Raw genomic sequence first — 18,773 nt, forward strand, 5'->3', positions numbered from 1 at the left:
CAAAGAGGGAGAGTTTTATTTCTTCTTTCCCTATTTGGATCCCCTTTATGTCTGCATCTTGTCTTATTGCTGTGGCTAGGCATTCTAATACTAGATTGAAAAGGAGTGGCGAGAGTGGGCATCCTTGTCTTGTTCCTGAGTTAAGAGGAAATGGCTTTAGTTTGTTTTTGGTTTTTTTTATTGCTATTCTGATGAGAAAATTTGGGACTGATATTGCTGATAGGGCATGAAAAATATATAATCTAATAATGTTTGATTTTTTTTAATCAGTTGACTACTTTTTTTGTGTGGCAGGACTAAGGTTTGAACTTAGGGTTCCATCTTGCTAGGTAAACACTATTATTTGGGCCACATCTCTAGTCCAGTTGACTAGTCCTTTTTTCCTCTCTCTCCCTCTCTTCCTTTTCCTTTCCCTTTTCTTTTTCCTTTTCCTTCTTAACTTGCTCAACTGGCACTCTACCATTTGAGCCACACCTCCAGCCTGGCTTTTTACTGATTTGGAGATGGAATCTTACAGACTTTTCTGCCCTGGATTCAAACCAGGAACCTCTTGATCTCTGCTTTCTTTCTTTCTTTTTCTTTTTTTTTTTGTCGGTTATGGGGCTTGAACTCGGCCTGGGCTCTGTCCCTCAGCTCTTCAGGTCAGGGCGAGTGCTCTACCACTTGACACTAGCACCTGGCGTGACTGCTACTTTAGTGAGTTATTCCCTTGTGTTCACTATTATAAAACTCAACAGGAGTCAGTTTTTATGATAACAATAAAAGCAAGAAACAGCATCCAATTTACACCATTTTATTTCATGACTTGTATCATTTGCATGTGTATAAGAAATGATCTTGTATATCAGAAAGTGATCTCTGTGTATGTAAAGTGGGTGATAGAGTTCTGGAGACTAAGAAGACAAAGGATGAGGGACTGCAACTGGTGAGGGCCTTCTTTGTGGAGACTGCAGAGCCTTCAGGTAATATGGGACATCACAGAGTGGGGCTCACAAAAGATGGCCAAACTGGCTTTTTAAAATTCTATTAATTTTAATTTATTTGTTATTCTATGTCAGTAAAGGAATTTGAACTTGGGGACTCATGCTTGCTAGGCAAGTACTCTGCCACTTGAGCCAAGCTGGCTTTTTAACTAGACCCACTCCTGATAACAGATCTACACTATCATGACCCACTAATCTATGAAAGGATTGATCCATTCACAAAGGCAAAATCCTCATGACCCAATTACCTCCCAAAGGCTCCATCTCCAAATACTGCGGACATTTGGGGATTCAGGTTCTAGCACGTGATATGTGGCAAACACATTCAAATCCAGTAATGTATAACCTTGCATTCTAGATGCTCAAAACAGTTATGCTCTGTTTTTAGTGTGAAATACCTTGAAACAAATGCACATTCAGAGGGAACCTGGCCCAAGTCAGGAAATCAGAATCCCTGGGGAAGTGATGCTTGAACTGGAGTTTATGAGGTCTCATCGTACCTGATACCTTGATTTTCTTTTTGACACAGATATGAAAGTCAGCTAAGATTTAGAATGACTGTGGCTGGATAGAGTTGGCAAGGGGTTAGGAAGAACTACCAGGATATGATGTGAAGCTGAGCATGGTTAGATGAGTAGAAATACGACGTTGATTTGGGCTTAAGAGTTTGCTGGGCTGGAACAAGTGCTATAGTGTTTTATTTACTCACTGATTCATTCCGGGCACTCCTGTACTTCTATCAGGCTGTTCACTCTCTGGTGGGAGAGAAAGACACTGTGGAAGAATACCGCAGTAAGACAGAGATGTGAAAGGTTGTAAATGATAACAGCAGTGACAGACCGAATGAGAAAACCGGTCCTAAGATCCAGAGTGGGGAGTGAAGATGAGCTGGAAGGGAAGTGATTGACCAGAAAGAAACAAAGTGATTAAAGAGCTAGAAATCCAGATCCCTCAACAACTAGAAAGTAAAGGTATCATAGCACCAGCTAACTGGTGGAGGGTTGTGATCACAGAGTTGAATAAAGGCTTTTTGTCATTTCTGAGCTTTCATAATCTTGAGCAGAAACCAGTGCCAGAGGCTCGCACCAATAATCCTAGCCGCTCAAGAGGCCGAGATCTAAGGATCCAAGTTCGAAACCAGCCTGGCCAGACAAATCCGAAAGACACTTTTCTCCAATTAACCAGCAAAAAGCTAGAATTGAGGATGTGGCTCAAATGATTGAGTGCTAGCTTTAAGTGGGGAAAAAAAGAAGCAAGAGTGTGAGGACATTAGTTCAAGCACCAGCACTAGCACAAAATAAAAAGGAAAGGAAAAGCTGGAAGAGGGAGAGAATGTGTGTGAGTGTGTGCGTATCCCGGGAGGGGTAAAAGTGATAACAGCAAGGAAGTCCAAAAATTGTACAACTTCTCTCTGTCACATGCCTGATGGGCCATGTGTTCTTTCCTTAACACTTCTGCTATCGCTTCCATCTTAATAGCCCAGTTCATTAGTTCCCTATAGTTGGAAGGAATCTTCTTCCCTTTAATTACTATCTTTTGATGTCATTTCTGCCCCCCAGGAGCTATGTAGAACATACAATTCATTGTTGAATGGTTCTCTTCTTATTTATTCACTGAATTATTTCATACTAGTCAGATGTCACTTTGCTAGCTCTGGGAAATAATACAAGTATAACTTACAATGTAAGTCAGCTTATGATGGAGTTACATAAACTGATCATGAATTGAAAATATTACAATTTGAAGATGTATTCAGTGTGCTCAACCTATCACATATCATAGCTTAGCATCACAGTCCACTGTAGAGTACTGATTATTGACCCTCTTGATTGCATGAGTGACAGCTGTGGCTCTCTACAGCTGCCCAGCATCCAGATATGATGCTACAGGAACATTTTTAATTCAGAGTGCAGTCACGCCTCTCTCCACAGGGGATTGGATCCCAGATTCCCCTCCCTCTCCCCATACTAAAATCAATATATGCTCCAGTTCTTTGTATAAAATGGCATCATATTTGCATGTAATTTACATACACCTTCCAATGTATACATAGTCCTCATGATGGCTCAGTGTATGATTTTTTTAACTTCATGATAGTGTAAAATTAATGCAAAGTTGAATGAAGAAGAGAGTAGGGTATTGTGCAACCTGAACATAGGAAAGTCTGACATGTATGTATGCATGTGTGTATGTATGTATTGAGAGTGGCTGCATTAGAAGACATGACAATGGGATTATACCTGGACAGAGGTGGTCATCAGGTACAGCATCTCCAGGGTCAGAGTTGTGGTATAGTTGAGGAAATGAACACTCAAACCAATACAGAAAAAAGTGAGTCTGGGATGTAAACAGAGATCTTATTAAGTGTTACAGCAGCTTGATTTTATTTACTGTATTTTATCTTACTGTACTGAAAACCACTTAAGGAGAATAGAAATGATGACAGTAAATGTGTGTGACTGCACTAGTCCTTAGGCTTGAATTTAGGGCCTGCACACTGTCCCTGATCTTTTGTGGCTAAAGCTAGCTCTTTACCACTCGAACCACAGCTTCCCTCCCAATTTTTTGGTGGTTAATTGGAGATAGGAGTCTCATGGACTTTCTTGCCAGGGCTGACTTTGAAATGTGATCCTCAGATCTCAGCCTCCTAATGAGCCACTGATGCCTGGGACAGTTAATGTTGTTAAGAGTGGATTCGACTAGGGAAGAAGACTGGTTAGAAGATTCTTGTGGAAGTGCAGATGAGAAATGATGGTGGCTTCAAATGAATGTGGTAGAAGGAAATGAATATATTTGAGAGATATTAGGTAGGTAGACTCTGTAGGCCCCGGTGATTTGCTGGATTAGGGAAGGGGAGGATAAAAGGGGAAGAAATGAAGAATAGACCTTCTTTAGGTTTCCCACTGATCTGAAGATAGAACAAAAAATATGGAAGGAAAGATAATAAGACTGTTTTAGACACACTTAATTCAAGATCAGAACTGGTTTTCAAGCCAGTATTAACTGTTCTTCATTATAGAACTTTATTTTGTAAAAGAAGTTGATTATATATCCGTACCTATGTGCTCCGTGTAGCTCTTACAATGCTTAAAACTCCACTGGATTGTAAACTTCTCAGAAGGGATGACTTTTTATGTCGTTGGAATTCAGAATAGTGCCTGGCACAGTTAATGTTTAGTCAATATTTGGATACGTTTTACTTCATTTTGCTTCCTGATTCACATATCAGCCTTCTTGATGGTTCCTTCTGTAAGGGTAAGGCCCCATGGTGCTCTTTGCATTTTTTAAGAGTGTTGTACAGAGCCTTACTCTCTGCAAGGGTTGGCAAACTTGAGCTGTGTGTCTCTTGTTTTCTTCATTGTCATCTACCATTTAAGTACATATATTTTTGCTAATTTATAGTTAAGTACAAAGTAGTTATAATTTATAGTTTGGGTATACTTTGGTGGGTACGTAGATGGGGAGGTAAGCTTACTTTTAGACATTAAGGTTAACTTTTGGGGGAGTCTGGTCGTGGGGCCTGAACTCTGGGTCTGGGCGCTGTCCCTCAGCTCTTTAGCTCAAGGCTAGCGCTCTACCACTTGAGTCACAGCACCACTTCCGGGTTTTTTCTTTTTTGCTTATGTGGTTCTGAGGAATCAAACCCAGGGCCTCAGGCATGCAAGGCAAGTGCTCTACCACTGAGCCAACTTCCCAGCCCTAAGGTTAACTTTTGAAAGCCAATTTTTTTTTAATGTGATGAAGGCTGACTCATTTTTGTTCTTAATTTCAGATACATTTATATAATGGGAATACAAGAAAGAAACGAGAAACTGTTTTACCGAATACTACAGGATGATATTGAAAGTCTAATGCCAATTGTATACACACCCACAGTTGGTCTTGCCTGTTCCCAGTATGGGCACATCTTTAGAAGACCTAAGTAAGGCTTATTAAAAATATATACATATATATGTATAAATACATAAATATATGAATGTGTAAGAACAATAATTCGGTAGCACCTAGATTTTTCTGGGTTAATAGTTTTATCTCAGCTATATATATTTTACAAAAGCTTAATGTGGGTTAAAAGAGATTGATAAAAACCCTGTATGTTCATATCTTTTATTTTTGTGCAAGCAACACAATTCAAAAAAAGTTTTACAAATTAGAAAAAAAGTAGCAGTTTATGCCTATTCTTCTTTAAGAAATTGTGTCTTTTTTTAATATCTTTACTTTCCCCACAAAAGGATCTTAATTCTGGTGGCAGATTTCCCATCATTATCCTTAAGATCTTTTATCTGAGCCAATCCTGGGGCTTGAACTTAAGGCCTAGGCACTGTCCCTGAGATTTTGTGCTCAAGGGTAGCTTTCTATCACTTGAGTCACAGCTCCACTCCAGCTGGACTAGACTTTTTTTTTAAAAGCTCATCAGATGATTATGTACCCTGAGAACAACTGCTGAGACAATACTGATTTGGGCTACAGTAATGATGCCACAGTTCAGATGCCACTGAACAAAGTAAATACAAGGATTAGTTCAGAAGCGGTGGAGTCCACGGGGACCATTGCTGCCTGACAACTCTGGATCCTACGTTTTCTCTCTGCCCTTCTTTTTCTTCCTCTTCCTCTGCCCTTTTTGAAATCTAGATGATCTCAGGACAGTATGCTATGTTTTAACTTTCCTTACCTGTCCTTAACAATGTATACTTAAAAACAGTGTGTTAAAGATGATAAACATATACTTTTGATTTGTTAAATTGTAATAGTAATAAATTTAAACAATTTTTTACTTCTTCCTGATGCTTCAACTATGTCATCTTTTTCACTTTTCAGTTTCAGTGAGTTTTAGTAGTAGTTTGCTTGGCAATATTCTGCTTCCTTATATTTGGTGGTCTGCCTTTATTATTTTTTACTGGAAGAGTATTAAGTTTATTTGTCCATGTGATACGGATACAATGATTCCATCATTTAATAATAGTCTTTGTTTTAGCTACTATGTAAACAATATAATTACAATTTGAAGTAGTTGAAAAGTGTTGGAAACAAAGCAGTGTGACATAGTTAAATCTGTTTGGGAAATATACTATGTCTTGTTTTATTAAAATATCTAAGAATTCCAGTTATGGACAAGAACTTAGAAACAAACAAAACTGTCATGAAATGCAAAGGTGTTTTTGTTCTGTTGCAGGGGATTATTTATTTCAATCTCAGACAGAGGTCATGTTAGATCAATTGTGGATAACTGGCCAGAAAATCATGTTAAGGTACTAATAGCACAACCCTCCTTTTCACAATGTTTTCTTTGTCCTTGTAAGTTACCTCTAAATATCCAAGAACAGCTTTTCATTGTTGCTCTGATATATGCACTTGTACATGCAGACTTATGCTTTGTGACAGGCAGAGATGGGTAATAGTAATAGTTGTAAAATGTTTTACTGGTGTTTGATGTCACTCTAAGAATAAAATTGAAGCTTTTCAAAAGGCGAACCTGAACAGTCACTAACACTCCAGTATCCTGCTCCTGTCTCACTAATTACTTTAGGTAAAGAAAAATAGATTAAAATGCCATGAAAACTGTTATTCTGCAATAAATACTTTTTAAAGCAAGAGTTAAATGTAGCAATATAAAACCCCTGGTTAATATGACTGTTTTTCATGGAGTAAAATATAATAGCGTACTTCAAGATCTTTGGTGGGGTACTGGTGGCGCATGCCTATAATCGTAGCTGCTCAGAAAACAGATCTGAGAATCTGCCTAGTTCGAATTCTGTCCAAGCAGATAAATCCAAGACTTTTATCTTCAATTAACCAGCAAAAAGCTGAACGTGGAAGTGTGGCCTAAGTTGTAGAGTGACAGTCTTAAGCAAAATTAGCTAAGGGAAAGAAAGGCCAAGTCCCAGTACCAGTGCACGTGCGCACGTGTACACACACACACACACTTTTTGTGTTTTTTATGGGCTTTTGTGTTTATTATAGGCAGTAATCTTACTTGCTTTTATTGCCTCTGCCTTCCTTACCAAGTAGATACAGATGGAGAATCATTAGTTCAGATAATCTAGAAAAAATTGATAAGATAAATGAACTCAGGGTATTGTCTTAAATTTTTATATGTAGGTATGTAGTTTTTAATCCTACATCTTTTTTTCCTTTACTCTTAATAGTGCTTTTCTTATTTGTGTTGTTATTATATTGTTGTAGGACACTATTAGTTTCTAAACTTAATTTTTTATTATGGTAATCTCTTCTTTGAGAGAATTTTGTTCACTTCTCTCATATTAATCTTCCTGAAAGTATTTGGTATTTAAATATTGATCCTTCAGTCAGAATCATCCTGTTTACAAGCCAAAGCCAGGGAAGTCAAATTTAGTTAATACCACCTCCTCTTCATCCCCATACTCTGGAGAGCTTTATATGCAGATGCTCTGCCACTTGAGCCATGCCTCCAGTCCTATTTTGCTTTTGGTTATATTTTGAGATAGGGATTCATATTTATGTCTGGGGGCCTGGACTATATTCCTATTTATGCTTCCCATGCAGTTGGGGTGACAGGCATGCTCCACCACATCCAGCTTTTTGTTGGTTGAGATGGAGTCTTGAAAACCTTTTACCTTTGGAGCAAGGAATGTGACTTAGTGAGTATGCACAATGCATTCCTCAGTACCACATAAATAAAAAATAAATCCAATTAATAAGAGAAAATAAAATTAAAAAGAAATCTTTTACCCAAGCTGGCTTCAGACCACAATTCTCCATCTCTACTTCCCTAGTAGTTAGGATTACAGGTGTGAGCCATTGCATTTAGCATAACTTTTTTAAATTAATATATCAAAATAGGCAGATATCCTAGATTAAGTGTGCTTCATAGGTTTACATTGGAAGTTAACTGAGAACTATTTTTTAAAGTGAGAGTGAAAATACATGAAAAAAATAAAAATGCATTTCTTTAATGCCTCATTATTGAGTAAATGTAATTTGCTGTGTTTTATTTTGTCTTATTTGTAATTAAGGCTGTTGTGGTGACTGATGGCGAGAGAATTCTGGGTCTTGGAGATTTGGGTGTCTATGGAATGGGAATTCCAGTAGGAAAGCTTTGCCTCTATACCGCTTGTGCAGGAATACGTCCTGAGAGGTGCTTGCCTGTTTGTATTGACGTGGGGACTGACAACAAAGTGAGTCATACATATCTTTGATCTTCCTCTTGGAATTCTTAAAAATTACATTCTAGCTGGGTGCTGGTGACTCATGACTGTATTCCTAACTCCTCTCATCAGTCTGAGGTCTAATCATCACAGTTTAGAGCCCAAATAGAAGTCTATGAGACTCTCTATTTCTAATTAACCTGTAAAAAGCCAGGAGTAGAACTGTGATTTAAATAGTAGAGTACCAGCTCTGAGTAAATAAGCCAAGCAAGAGTGTGAGGCCCTCAGTTCAAGTCCAGAACACACACCAATATTCATACAAACAATAGAAAATTAAGCTATTTGTACTTTCTAGAAGGATTACAAGTTTTGTATGTTTAATAATGTAATAAAATGTTTTCTTTTTCTTTTTCTTTCTTTTTTTTTGGGGGGGGGGTCTGGTCATGGGGCCTGAACTCTGGGCCTGGGCGCTGTCCCTCAGCTCTTCAGCTCAAGGCTAGTGCTCTACCACTTGAGCCACAGCACCACTTCTGGCTTTTTTTTCTTTTTGCTTATGTGGTGCTGAGGAATCGAACCCAGGGCCTCATGCATGCAAGGCAAGTGCTCTACCACTGAGCCACATTCCCAGCCCCTAAAATGTTTTATTTTCCACTGGTTTCTTTTATAGGCACTATTAAAAGATCCATTTTACATGGGCTTATATCAGAAACGAGATCGTTCGCAGCTTTATGATGATCTGATTGATGAGTTTATGAAAGCAATTACTGATAGGTAAGTTTAAAAGTTGTAAGTATGTCATAAAAATAAAGGCACCTTTAACTGGGGAGAGGGTCTGTAATTTGTTTTATATTTCTTTATGTCCTATAGAAGATAAGCAGATCAAGATTCAAAATTTAAGGACTTGGATTTTTAACTATTCAATGAGATGGGCCAGTAGTCCATGGTAGTTCTGTTCTGCCTTGCCTTCTACAGTTGTTTCAGACATCTGAAGAGCCTACACTCACCTCTCCTGGCAGACCCTCACATCTCCATCCTTGTTGGCCTAGGACTACTAGTTGAGCCCACCACTCTTCAGAAGCTCTCCTGCATTTTTGTGTTGTAAATTCTCAGACCGTTTAGTGCTCCTTTCTACCTCTTTGTAGTGTCCAACCAGTTTATCTTGCCTCCTGTGTTCTCACTTTTTCCCCTTGACTACTAGAAAATCTTTACTTGCTCTTCTTTCTCTTTTCTTCTGCCATTTTCACTGGCTTTTCTTGCTCTTTTTCATTCAGACTGGATGAATACATAGTCTTGTTTTTGAGCTATGTAAACTGAATATCTTGCTAGGGATTAAATCCCAGGGCTGCATACTTGCTAGGCAAGAGCTATATGCCTGAACTGCAAACACACACACCCACCCACACACACACACACACACACACACACGACACATAGTTGTTAGGACCTCTAGACATGGGACTTTCAAACCCATGTCAACTCACTTCCATGGTTCTGCATCTCTTAACAGCTGGAATCTTCAGTTGAGATATTCTGTTGCTACTCCATTTTCATGTCTTTTTTTAAATATATATTTTTATATTTTTTATTGTAAAGATACTTACAGTGTGGTTACAGTTATATGAGTAAGGTAATGAGTACATTTCCTATCGAGCATTGTTACCCCTCCTTTCTTTTTTCCCTACCATAACCTTCCCTTCCACCTCCCCAACTTCTGCCTCCCCCCCCCGCCCAGTTGTAAAGTTCGTTTTCAACATAGTGTCTTGTATATATCATTGTTAAAATAGGTCCACCTATATTCTTGTTTCAGCATTTTGTCATTTCCCTTCCCCTCCCCAAATTAGAAAAATGTATATACAAGGTGCCGGGTACCAGAATCAAAAGATTCCACATAGAGCTCCCCTGTAACCCAGCAATCCCATGTTGGGGCATTTACCCAAACGATCATAAACAAGGCTATACTAAAGCTACCAGCACAACTATTTTTATCACAGCATTATTCATCATAGCCAAGATATGGAACCAACCTAGATGCCCATCAGTAGATGAATTGATCAAGAAAATATGATATATAGAATAACACTGCCCCATTTGTTAGGAAATGGAAAGACTTAGAAAAAAATTATATTAAGTGAAGTAAGCCAGGCCCAAAGAAACATAGGTCCCATGGTTTCCCTTATTTGCAATAACTAGTATACATCTAGGACAAGCAGAAAAGGTCAAAAGCTATGTATATATGACCATATAAGATGATGCTAAGTGAAATGAACCCCAAGATAGGGACACATGAGGTTTTATCTTTGTTGCTGTTGTTTTTAATGTACTATGTGATTTTTGTTCTTTTTGTTACTTTTGTATGTTCTTCCCCCACAGTATAACGCCTGTTTTCACTATATTTGAGTCTGGTGCCCTACATCTTATATATACATTTTCATGTCTTAAACTGGATCCTTCCCCTTTCCAAACAGCCTACTTCTATATTCCCCACCACTGTCAATAGTGCTTATATTCACCCTATAGACAAACTTTTGATATTGGTGCTGTCTTTGACTCTTCTCCACCAACCACACATGTATTCAGAGATTGCTCAAATCTAGTTGGCACTATCCATTTCTTTGCAAATGATGTCATATTCTTTCTAATGGATGGGTAAAATTTCATTATACAGGGCTGGGAAGGTGGCTCAGTGGTAGAGCACTTGCCTTGCATGCCTGAGACCCTGGGTTTGATTCCTCAGCACCACATAAGCAAAAAGAAAAAAGCCAGAAGTGGCGCTGTGGCTCAAGTGGTAGAGTGCTATCCTTGAGCTGAAGAGCTGAGGGACAGCGCCCAGGCCCAGAGTTCAAGCCCCACGACTGGACCCAAAAAAAAAATTTCATTATATATAAATATAATATATATATATATATATATATATACATGTATACATACCACATTTTTTTTGGTCCATTCATCCAGTAAGGAGCATTTGGGCTATCCATATTTTGGTTATAGGGAAGAGTACAGCAATGAGCATGGTTGTGCAAATGTGTAAATAGCTTTACTATATCCTGGATTTGTAATCTTTTGGATAAATGGTATTGCTGGATCACTGGGTAGTTCTGTGTTTAGTTTTCTTTTTTTTTGTTGTTTTTTTTTGTCGGTCGTGGGGCTTGAACTCTGGGCCTGGGCGCTGTCCTTCAGCTCTTCCGCTCAAGGCGAGCGCTCTACCACTTGAGCTACAGCACCACTTCCGGTTTTCTGGTGGTTTATTGGAGATAGGAGTCTCACGGTCTCTCCTGCCCGGGCTGGCTTTGAGCGATCCTCAGATCTCAGCCTCCTGAGTAGCTAGGATTACAGGCGTGAGCCACCAGCGCCGGGCTTGTGTTTAGTTTTCTTTAGAAATCTTCAAGCTGTTTTCCACAGTGGTTGTATCAGTTCACATTCCCACCAGCAGTGTATTAGGGCTCTTTTTCTCCCACGTCTGTCCCAGCCTCTGTTGTCATTTGTATTCTTGATGATGGCCATCCTGACTGAGATGAGATGGAATCTCAGTGGTTTTTTCTTTTTTAACTTTTTATTGTTACTATAAAGGTGATATACAGTGGGGTTATGGAACAATATCACCCCTTCCCTTGTTCTCTCCCAGTTTTTCCCTTCCATCCCTACCCACAAACAGTGTTGTTTTTGTTTGTGTTTCCTTTATGGCCAGAGATGTTGAGCATTTTTTCATGTGTCTATTCTATTGGTCAGTTTTACTTCATCCTCTTAAGAAGTCTCTCTTTAACTTGTTGCCCACTTATGGGTGGAGACTGGAAGGCCAACATGGACAGAAAAGTTGATGACACCCCATGTCCTTGGAAGGAAACTGGCTGTGGGGCACATGCCTGTAATTCCAGCCACAAAAGAAGCCTCCATAGGCACATTGTGGATCAGACATAAACCTGGGAGCCTGGATGGGAAACTAGATTCTGTCTAAAACTAATGATAGTGAAAAACAGAGCTAAAGGTGTGGCTCAGCAGAATCTAGCCAGCCTAGAAAACAAGTCTCTGAATCAAACTCTAGTTCTCCCACAAGAAAGGAAAAGGAAGGAGGGAGAGGAAGGAAGGAAAGTATGTGAAGAGGAGGGATTGGAAGAGAGAGAGAGAGAAGAAAGAACATATTAGACAGAAAATCTGTTCAACAGTGGTATTTTCAATACTTACCATTATGAGTTTTCTTGTTTTTAGATATGGACGGAACATACTCATTCAGTTTGAAGACTTTGGAAATCACAATGCATTCAGGTTCTTAAGAAAATATCGAGAAAAATATTGTACCTTCAATGATGATATTCAAGGTAAAAAAGGGAAGCTAAGTTCTGATTCTCACATTTTAAACATTTATAATATACGTTAAAAAATTAAATTTGTTTTTCATTATAGGGACAGCTGCAGTTGCTCTAGCAGGTCTTCTTGCAGCCCAAAAAGTTATCAATAAGCCAATCTCAGAGCATAAAATCCTATTTCTTGGAGCAGGAGAGGTGAGTGTTGTAAGCTTGTTAAAACTTAAAACTAATGTTCTTCAGAATTGATGTTTATAATAAAGAAGTTGGGGGTATGAATTCAGTACCTCTTTTTCATTTTGTTGGGTTTTTGTCTTGTGCTGATACAGGGCATGAATTCATCAGCTGCATGCTGTTCCTTAGCTTTTTGGCCCATTGCTAATACTCTACCACCTGAGCCACAGCTTCCACTTCCACCTTTTTTGGGGGGAAAGTGACTAATTGGAGATAAGAGTCTCATGGATAGTGGAGCTGTAGTTCACATGGTAGAGCACTGTCCTGAGCAGTAAAGCTCACAAAGATTCTCAGGGCTGGCTTTGAACCATGATCCTCAGCTCTCAGCCTCCTGAGGAGCTAGGATTACAGATGTGAGCCACCAATGCCAGACTTCAGCACCTTTTACAAAATATGTAATTTAAAATGTTTAGAGAGAATAATCATGACTTAATTTTTATGTATTTTATAAAGAAGAATAAACCAAATATTACTTAATCTTTTTTTTTTTTTTTTTTGCCTGTCGTGGGGTTTGAAATCAGTACCTGGGCACTGTCTCTGAGCTTCTTTTGTGCAAAGTTAGCACTGTACCATTTGCCATAGTGCCACTTCCGCTTTTTTTTTTCCTCTGTTTTATGTGGTACTGAGGAATCAAACCCAGGGCCTCATGCATGTAAGGCAAGCACTGTACCACTAAGCCACATTCTCAGCCCTCTAATCTTTCATATATAAATTAATCAAGCATTTACATTGGATGCTAGTCTTTTGTTTTTAACCCTATGTTTTGTTGGGCAGGCTGCTCTTGGAATTGCAAATCTGATCGTAATGTCAATGGTGGAAAATGGCCTCTCCGAAGAAGAGGCACAAAAGAAAATCTGGATGTTTGACAAGAGTGGTCTATTGGTTAAGGTAAAGTTCCAGACTTAAAAACTCATAAGAGTATCGTTCTGATATTTTAGTTGGATTTTTTAAAATATTACTATTTCTTCAAATCATGTATCTCACTAGACTATCCAAACTGCACGTGCATACTCTGTGGACCTTCCACTGCATTCCTGACACAGATCCTCAAGTCTCATTGTCTTTCATAAGGACTCTTGTTTCATATGCAAATCATATCATCTGTGTTGGCAGAAGACTTAATCATTCTTGCTTTGTCCCCAGGTTCTGTGTGTGTATGTGCACGTGCATGTGTGATGGTGGGTGAGACAAAAGTGCCCAGCTTGTCCTCTAGCTCTTAAGAAAACAAAGATGAAAAATCTTCAGGCTTAAAGTTTAAAGTAACATGATTTAAAGTAACAGTAGGTTGAAATGTGCCAGACATTGTAGTATGACTTTACATGTATTATATATGATTGTATTTGGCTGCTCTAAAACTAAATTGCATGTGAAGATAATGATTGAGTTTCAGCCCAAGGCCTTGTACATGTACATGTGTGCTAGGCATGAGCTCTACTTCTTAGTTATTCACCGAGTCCTCAAGGAACATAGAACATCTTACTTAGTGTTCCAGCTAACAGTTGGGCAGGAATTATTGAAGGGTTTTGGCAGGTGGGGGGAGGGGAGGAATGGGCGGTCTTGGGGCTTGAACTGTGGGCCTGGGCGCTGTCCTGGTCTTTTCTCCTCAAGGCACTCATCACTTGAGCCACAGGTCCACTCCTGCCTTTTTTTTTTGGGGGGGGAGGTCCGGTCGTGGGGCCTGAACTCTGGGCCTGGGTGCTGTCCCTCAGCTCTTCAGCTCAAGGCTAGCGCTCTACCTTGAGCCACAGTGCCACTTCTGGCTTTTTTCCTTTTTTGCTTATGTGGTGCTGGGGAATCAAACCCAGGGCCTCAGGCCTGCAAGGCAAGCACTCTACCACTGAGCCACTTTCCCAGCCCGACTCCTGGCTTTTTGAGATTAATTGGAGATAAGAGTCTTCACGGACTTTCATAGCCTGGCTGGCTTCAAACTGATCCTCAGATCTCAGCCTCCTGAGTAGCTAAGATTACAGACATAAGCCAGTTCCTGGCTTTTGAGCAGAAATTACTGAACACTTTGGGCATCATAATCCCCTATAGCAATAGAATAAAACTCAGTACACACTCTCCCAGAAAGTAAGGCATGTATTCCTGAAATCAGTTCATGGGTAGTAAAGAACTCTCCCCATCAATTACCTCACCACCTTTTATTAGCTTTTTTTTTTTGTCATGAGTCTTGAACTCGGGGCCTTAGGACTGGTCTTGAGCACTTTTCTACACAAGACCAGTGCTCTACCACTATGAGCCACAGTTCTACTTCAGGTTTTCTGGTGGTTAACTGTATATAAGAGTCTCACAGACTTTCCTGCCTAAGATGGCTTTGAACCATGATCCTCAGATCTCAGCCTCCTGAGTAGCTAGGATTATAGGCATGCCACTGCCCAGCTTATTGGCTTATTTTTTAAAGGTAAACAAAACAACTTTATTTGAAAGTGGAAGGAAAATAGAATGAAAATAGAAAAACCTTTACTTGGAGAGGGGACTAGAGAGGAGTCCCTAGATTATTTTCATTAGCTTGAACCTCATACTGGGTGACATACTGAAATAAAACTGTTTGAGAGTTTGGACTGTCCAGTACACAAAGTTCTATTTTCACTTGTCCACATTATAATGACCCTAGTGTTACTTGCCATTCATATTACAAAGCAAGCTATCTCAGTGTACTTTGGGCCAGTGCTGAAATTTCTTCTTCATCACTCCCAGTAATCTATTAAAACAAGAAACAAAGAAATCATAGTATACAAATGATGAAACTTGAGACTTAAATTACTCATAATTGGAAGTAACAGTAGTTTGAAGTATACAGGTCAAGGACTTTATATGCATTTTCTCCATGAGTCCTTCTGAAAATCCTGGAGCTTTGTTTGTTTGCTGGCTTGCTTCCTGTGAAGCTTAGCAGCAGTCATAGAAACTGAATTTGAAAATGGTCAGGAACTTTTCCAAAGTGATCAGCTGGTATGCAATGGAGATAGAATTCAAATGGCAGTCTTCCTTTTGAATCTTGCTCTCTAACCCCCTGAAAATGCTGTTTTCCAGGGCAGCTGTGGCTTCCAAACTTGCTGGTGTATAAAATGTTAACATTTGAAGGGTATACCAGTAGCTCATGCCTGTAATCCTGAGATTACTGAGTAACTGAGATCTGAGCATCATGGTTCAAAGCCAGCCTGGATAGGAAAGTCGTGAGACTTTTATCACCAAAAAAGTTAACCATCAAAAAGCTGCATGTGGAATTGTGGCTCAAATGATAGCAAAAGGAAATCCTAGGGACAGTGCCCAGGCCCTCAGTTTTAGCCCCAGGATTAGCACCAAAACGAGAAGATTTTAAGGCCTCACGTTTAAAGGAAGTTGTTAGAGGAAGAGGTATTTATTAGTATGCAGTTTCATGCTTCATTCTGCCATGGTAGGTTTCATGAAATGTCTTGCAGTCTTCATTGTAATGTAGAATGAATGCAGTATTGGTAACTACAGTGGGTTTCTCTGGTACTAGTGGGAGGAGTCTCTGTTCATCTGTAGGTTTAGAGTTTGTATTTCCTTTGGGATGTGCAAGTACCTTGACCTGTGGGCTTGGCTTCTCATCCCTGCTGATGGTCCTGATCACTGCCAACCATTTTGAGACTTGGAGTATTTTCCGTTAAGTCTCCATGTAGAGACGTTTTGGTAATCCTGGGGCAGGCCAAAGAGGCCAGTGTTTGGGTCACTGGATCCTTTGAGGTTGTATTTAAGCCTTTAATTAACTTCTCAGCCAAGTAGTCATGGTCTGCTGTTTTCCCAGCATTTTCTCGTTCTGAGGATATTTGGAGTTCTGGTTGAAAAGTTCACATTTAAGGGGAGCTTTTCTTTGACTGTAGTAAGGATGATGGGTTTCTCATTCTGAATTCCTGCCCCCACCCCATCCCCCTACCCCCGTGGATTTTTTTTCTGCTTTAAATCTTTGAAAATTTTTTCATTGTTTTAGCCTGATGGTGCTTTTGTTTTAAAGCTGGGATTTAGGTAGAAAGGCACTACTTTTTAATTTAGCCATCTGGTGCCAGAATGCTCTGTTCCTATTTCTATAAACTCTTGGCAGTAGAACTCCAGGATATCTATCTGAAGCTCTGAAATCCCAAAGGATTTTTCCTGAAATTCATTTGGTGACAGATCTAATTGACCTGAATTTATCTGGTAGAAAAATGTGATCCAAGCTACTGAGAGGCCTTACTTTAGAAAAAGTAGAGAAGCTAGAGAAGTATGCCAGTGGTAGAGCTTTCACCTAGTACACACAAGGCCCAGGGTTCAATCTTCAACACAGAGCTGCAGTCAGCCAGCCAACCCACTTACCCGCTTCACTTCAGAAGTTCGTTCATCCATTTGGCAGAAAGTGATTGTATATTTGTTATATTACCATTTGCTTTTCTAAAATGCGTGTGTCTTTTCACTTAATCTTTAAGATGTACTTATTATAAAATACTGTTTTTTGTTTAATTCAAAAACTTTAGGGGCGAAGTGCTAACATAGATCCCCATCAGGAACCATTCGTTCACCCAGTCCCAGAGTACGTCCCTGATACTTTTGAAGATGCAGTAAATGTACTGAAACCTTCAGCTATAATTGGTAAGTAAAGTTGTTGATAAGTAACACTGTTGCTAATTCTGTTACTGGTTATAACTGCTATATAGGATAAATAAAAATCAATTGACATTTCACCTAGCCTTTGGCACATACAGTTGTCTCTTAGTGTTTGTGAGGGCTTGTTCCAGGGCCTACTGCAGATTCCAAAGCCTGATCTTGAATGGTGCAGTATCTGCACACAATCTCTGCACTCGCCCTCACGTGTCATTTATCTCTAGATTACTTATCATACTTTATTCAATGTAACTGCTCTGCAAATAGCTGTTGGACCGTATTGCTTAGGAAAAGTGACAAGAAAAGGTCTGCACATGGTGTTACAGACAGTTTTTCTTCTCCAGTATTCCACATATGTAGAACCCCATGGATACAGAGAACTGACATTGTATTGTGTGTGTGAGAGAGAGAGAGAGAGAGATTTTGTTGCCATACATGAAAACTCCTTTTTAAAAGATGTCATTTGCTGGGCACCTTTGGCTCATGCCTGTAATCCTAGCTACTCAGGAAGCTGAGAGCTGAGGATTATGGTTCAAAGCCAGCCCAGGCAGGAAAATCTGCAAGACTCTTATCTCCAATAAACTACTCAGAAAAATCTGCAAGTGCTGCTGTGGCTCAAAGCTCAGAGATAGCACCCAGGATCAGAGTTCAAGCCCCAAGACTGAGTAGGGGGAAGAAAGAAAATAATATTTATACTTTTAAGTGTTAAAAGCTATATAGTTAACCATGAGTTGCATGTATATTCTCTCTTTATCTCTTAAAGAGATAACCCAGCACTCAGGAGACTGAGGCAAGAGGATTATGAGTTCCAGGCCAACCTGAGTTACATAATGAAGCCCTGCATTGAGAAAATAGGGGAGAGTGAGGATTGAAGAGTGTCTCGTTATGTTGCTCAGACTGGCCTCTACATCCTGGGCTTAAGTGATCCACTGCCTCAGCTTCCCAGGTAGCTAGGATTATGGATATATACATGTTTTCCCACTTCTCCTGCTGCTTTGGTTTTAAAGTTATTATGACTGTCAGGCTTAAAAATCTTAAACAGACCAAGATTATTTGTCCTAACTTACCATGAAAATACAGTGCAGTGTCAGATTTGTGTTTGTGACAGAACTTGAAAACATTCAGTGTGTTTTGAGATAGGAATGGAATTGTTGGCTTTGGACTCTTATCAACATAACACTGAAGTTCTCAGCAGCAAAAGATATGGTTATTTGATTTCCTGGGTTAGCTATAAGTTTGACTGGACAATCTTGCTTATGATTTTAATGCTTTTTATGGAGGAGCCATGCTGAACATCAAACAGTAATACACAGTCATCAACAATAAGTTCCTGACATTGGGAAAAGTTTCTTCACTAAAAAGGACACTTGCATTGTATAGTGAGAAGACATCTAACAGTCCTCTAGTCACATTCCTCTCAAAACTCAATGTGGAAACCCATAAATCTAGTCATTGTTTCTGCAGGGTCAAGAAAATGAAAAGAAAAATTTTGGGGGAAAAAAGTGCTCAGTTAAGGCCTAAGTGTTTTTCCT

The 18,773-nt window shown here is 39.4% G+C and overlaps 1 protein-coding gene across 1 annotated transcript in view; it reads left to right on the forward strand.

Annotated features, from left to right (window-relative positions):
- Window positions 1-18,773, forward strand: part of Me2 (malic enzyme 2, NAD(+)-dependent, mitochondrial) — a 45,735-nt gene that overhangs the window by 10,639 nt on the left and 16,323 nt on the right. Inside the window, exons 3-10 of the mRNA XM_013018970.1 lie at window positions 4,756-4,905; window positions 6,157-6,232; window positions 7,976-8,137; window positions 8,775-8,878; window positions 12,314-12,423; window positions 12,509-12,606; window positions 13,417-13,530; window positions 17,115-17,229. Of these exons, the coding sequence (XP_012874424.1) occupies window positions 4,756-4,905; window positions 6,157-6,232; window positions 7,976-8,137; window positions 8,775-8,878; window positions 12,314-12,423; window positions 12,509-12,606; window positions 13,417-13,530; window positions 17,115-17,229 (929 nt within the window). The remainder of the gene's footprint in view (window positions 1-4,755; window positions 4,906-6,156; window positions 6,233-7,975; window positions 8,138-8,774; window positions 8,879-12,313; window positions 12,424-12,508; window positions 12,607-13,416; window positions 13,531-17,114; window positions 17,230-18,773) is intronic.

This window comes from Dipodomys ordii, unplaced genomic scaffold (genome assembly GCF_000151885.1).
Source record: "Dipodomys ordii isolate 6190 unplaced genomic scaffold, Dord_2.0 Scaffold43, whole genome shotgun sequence".
In the NCBI taxonomy this organism is placed as follows: Eukaryota; Metazoa; Chordata; class Mammalia; order Rodentia; family Heteromyidae; genus Dipodomys; species Dipodomys ordii.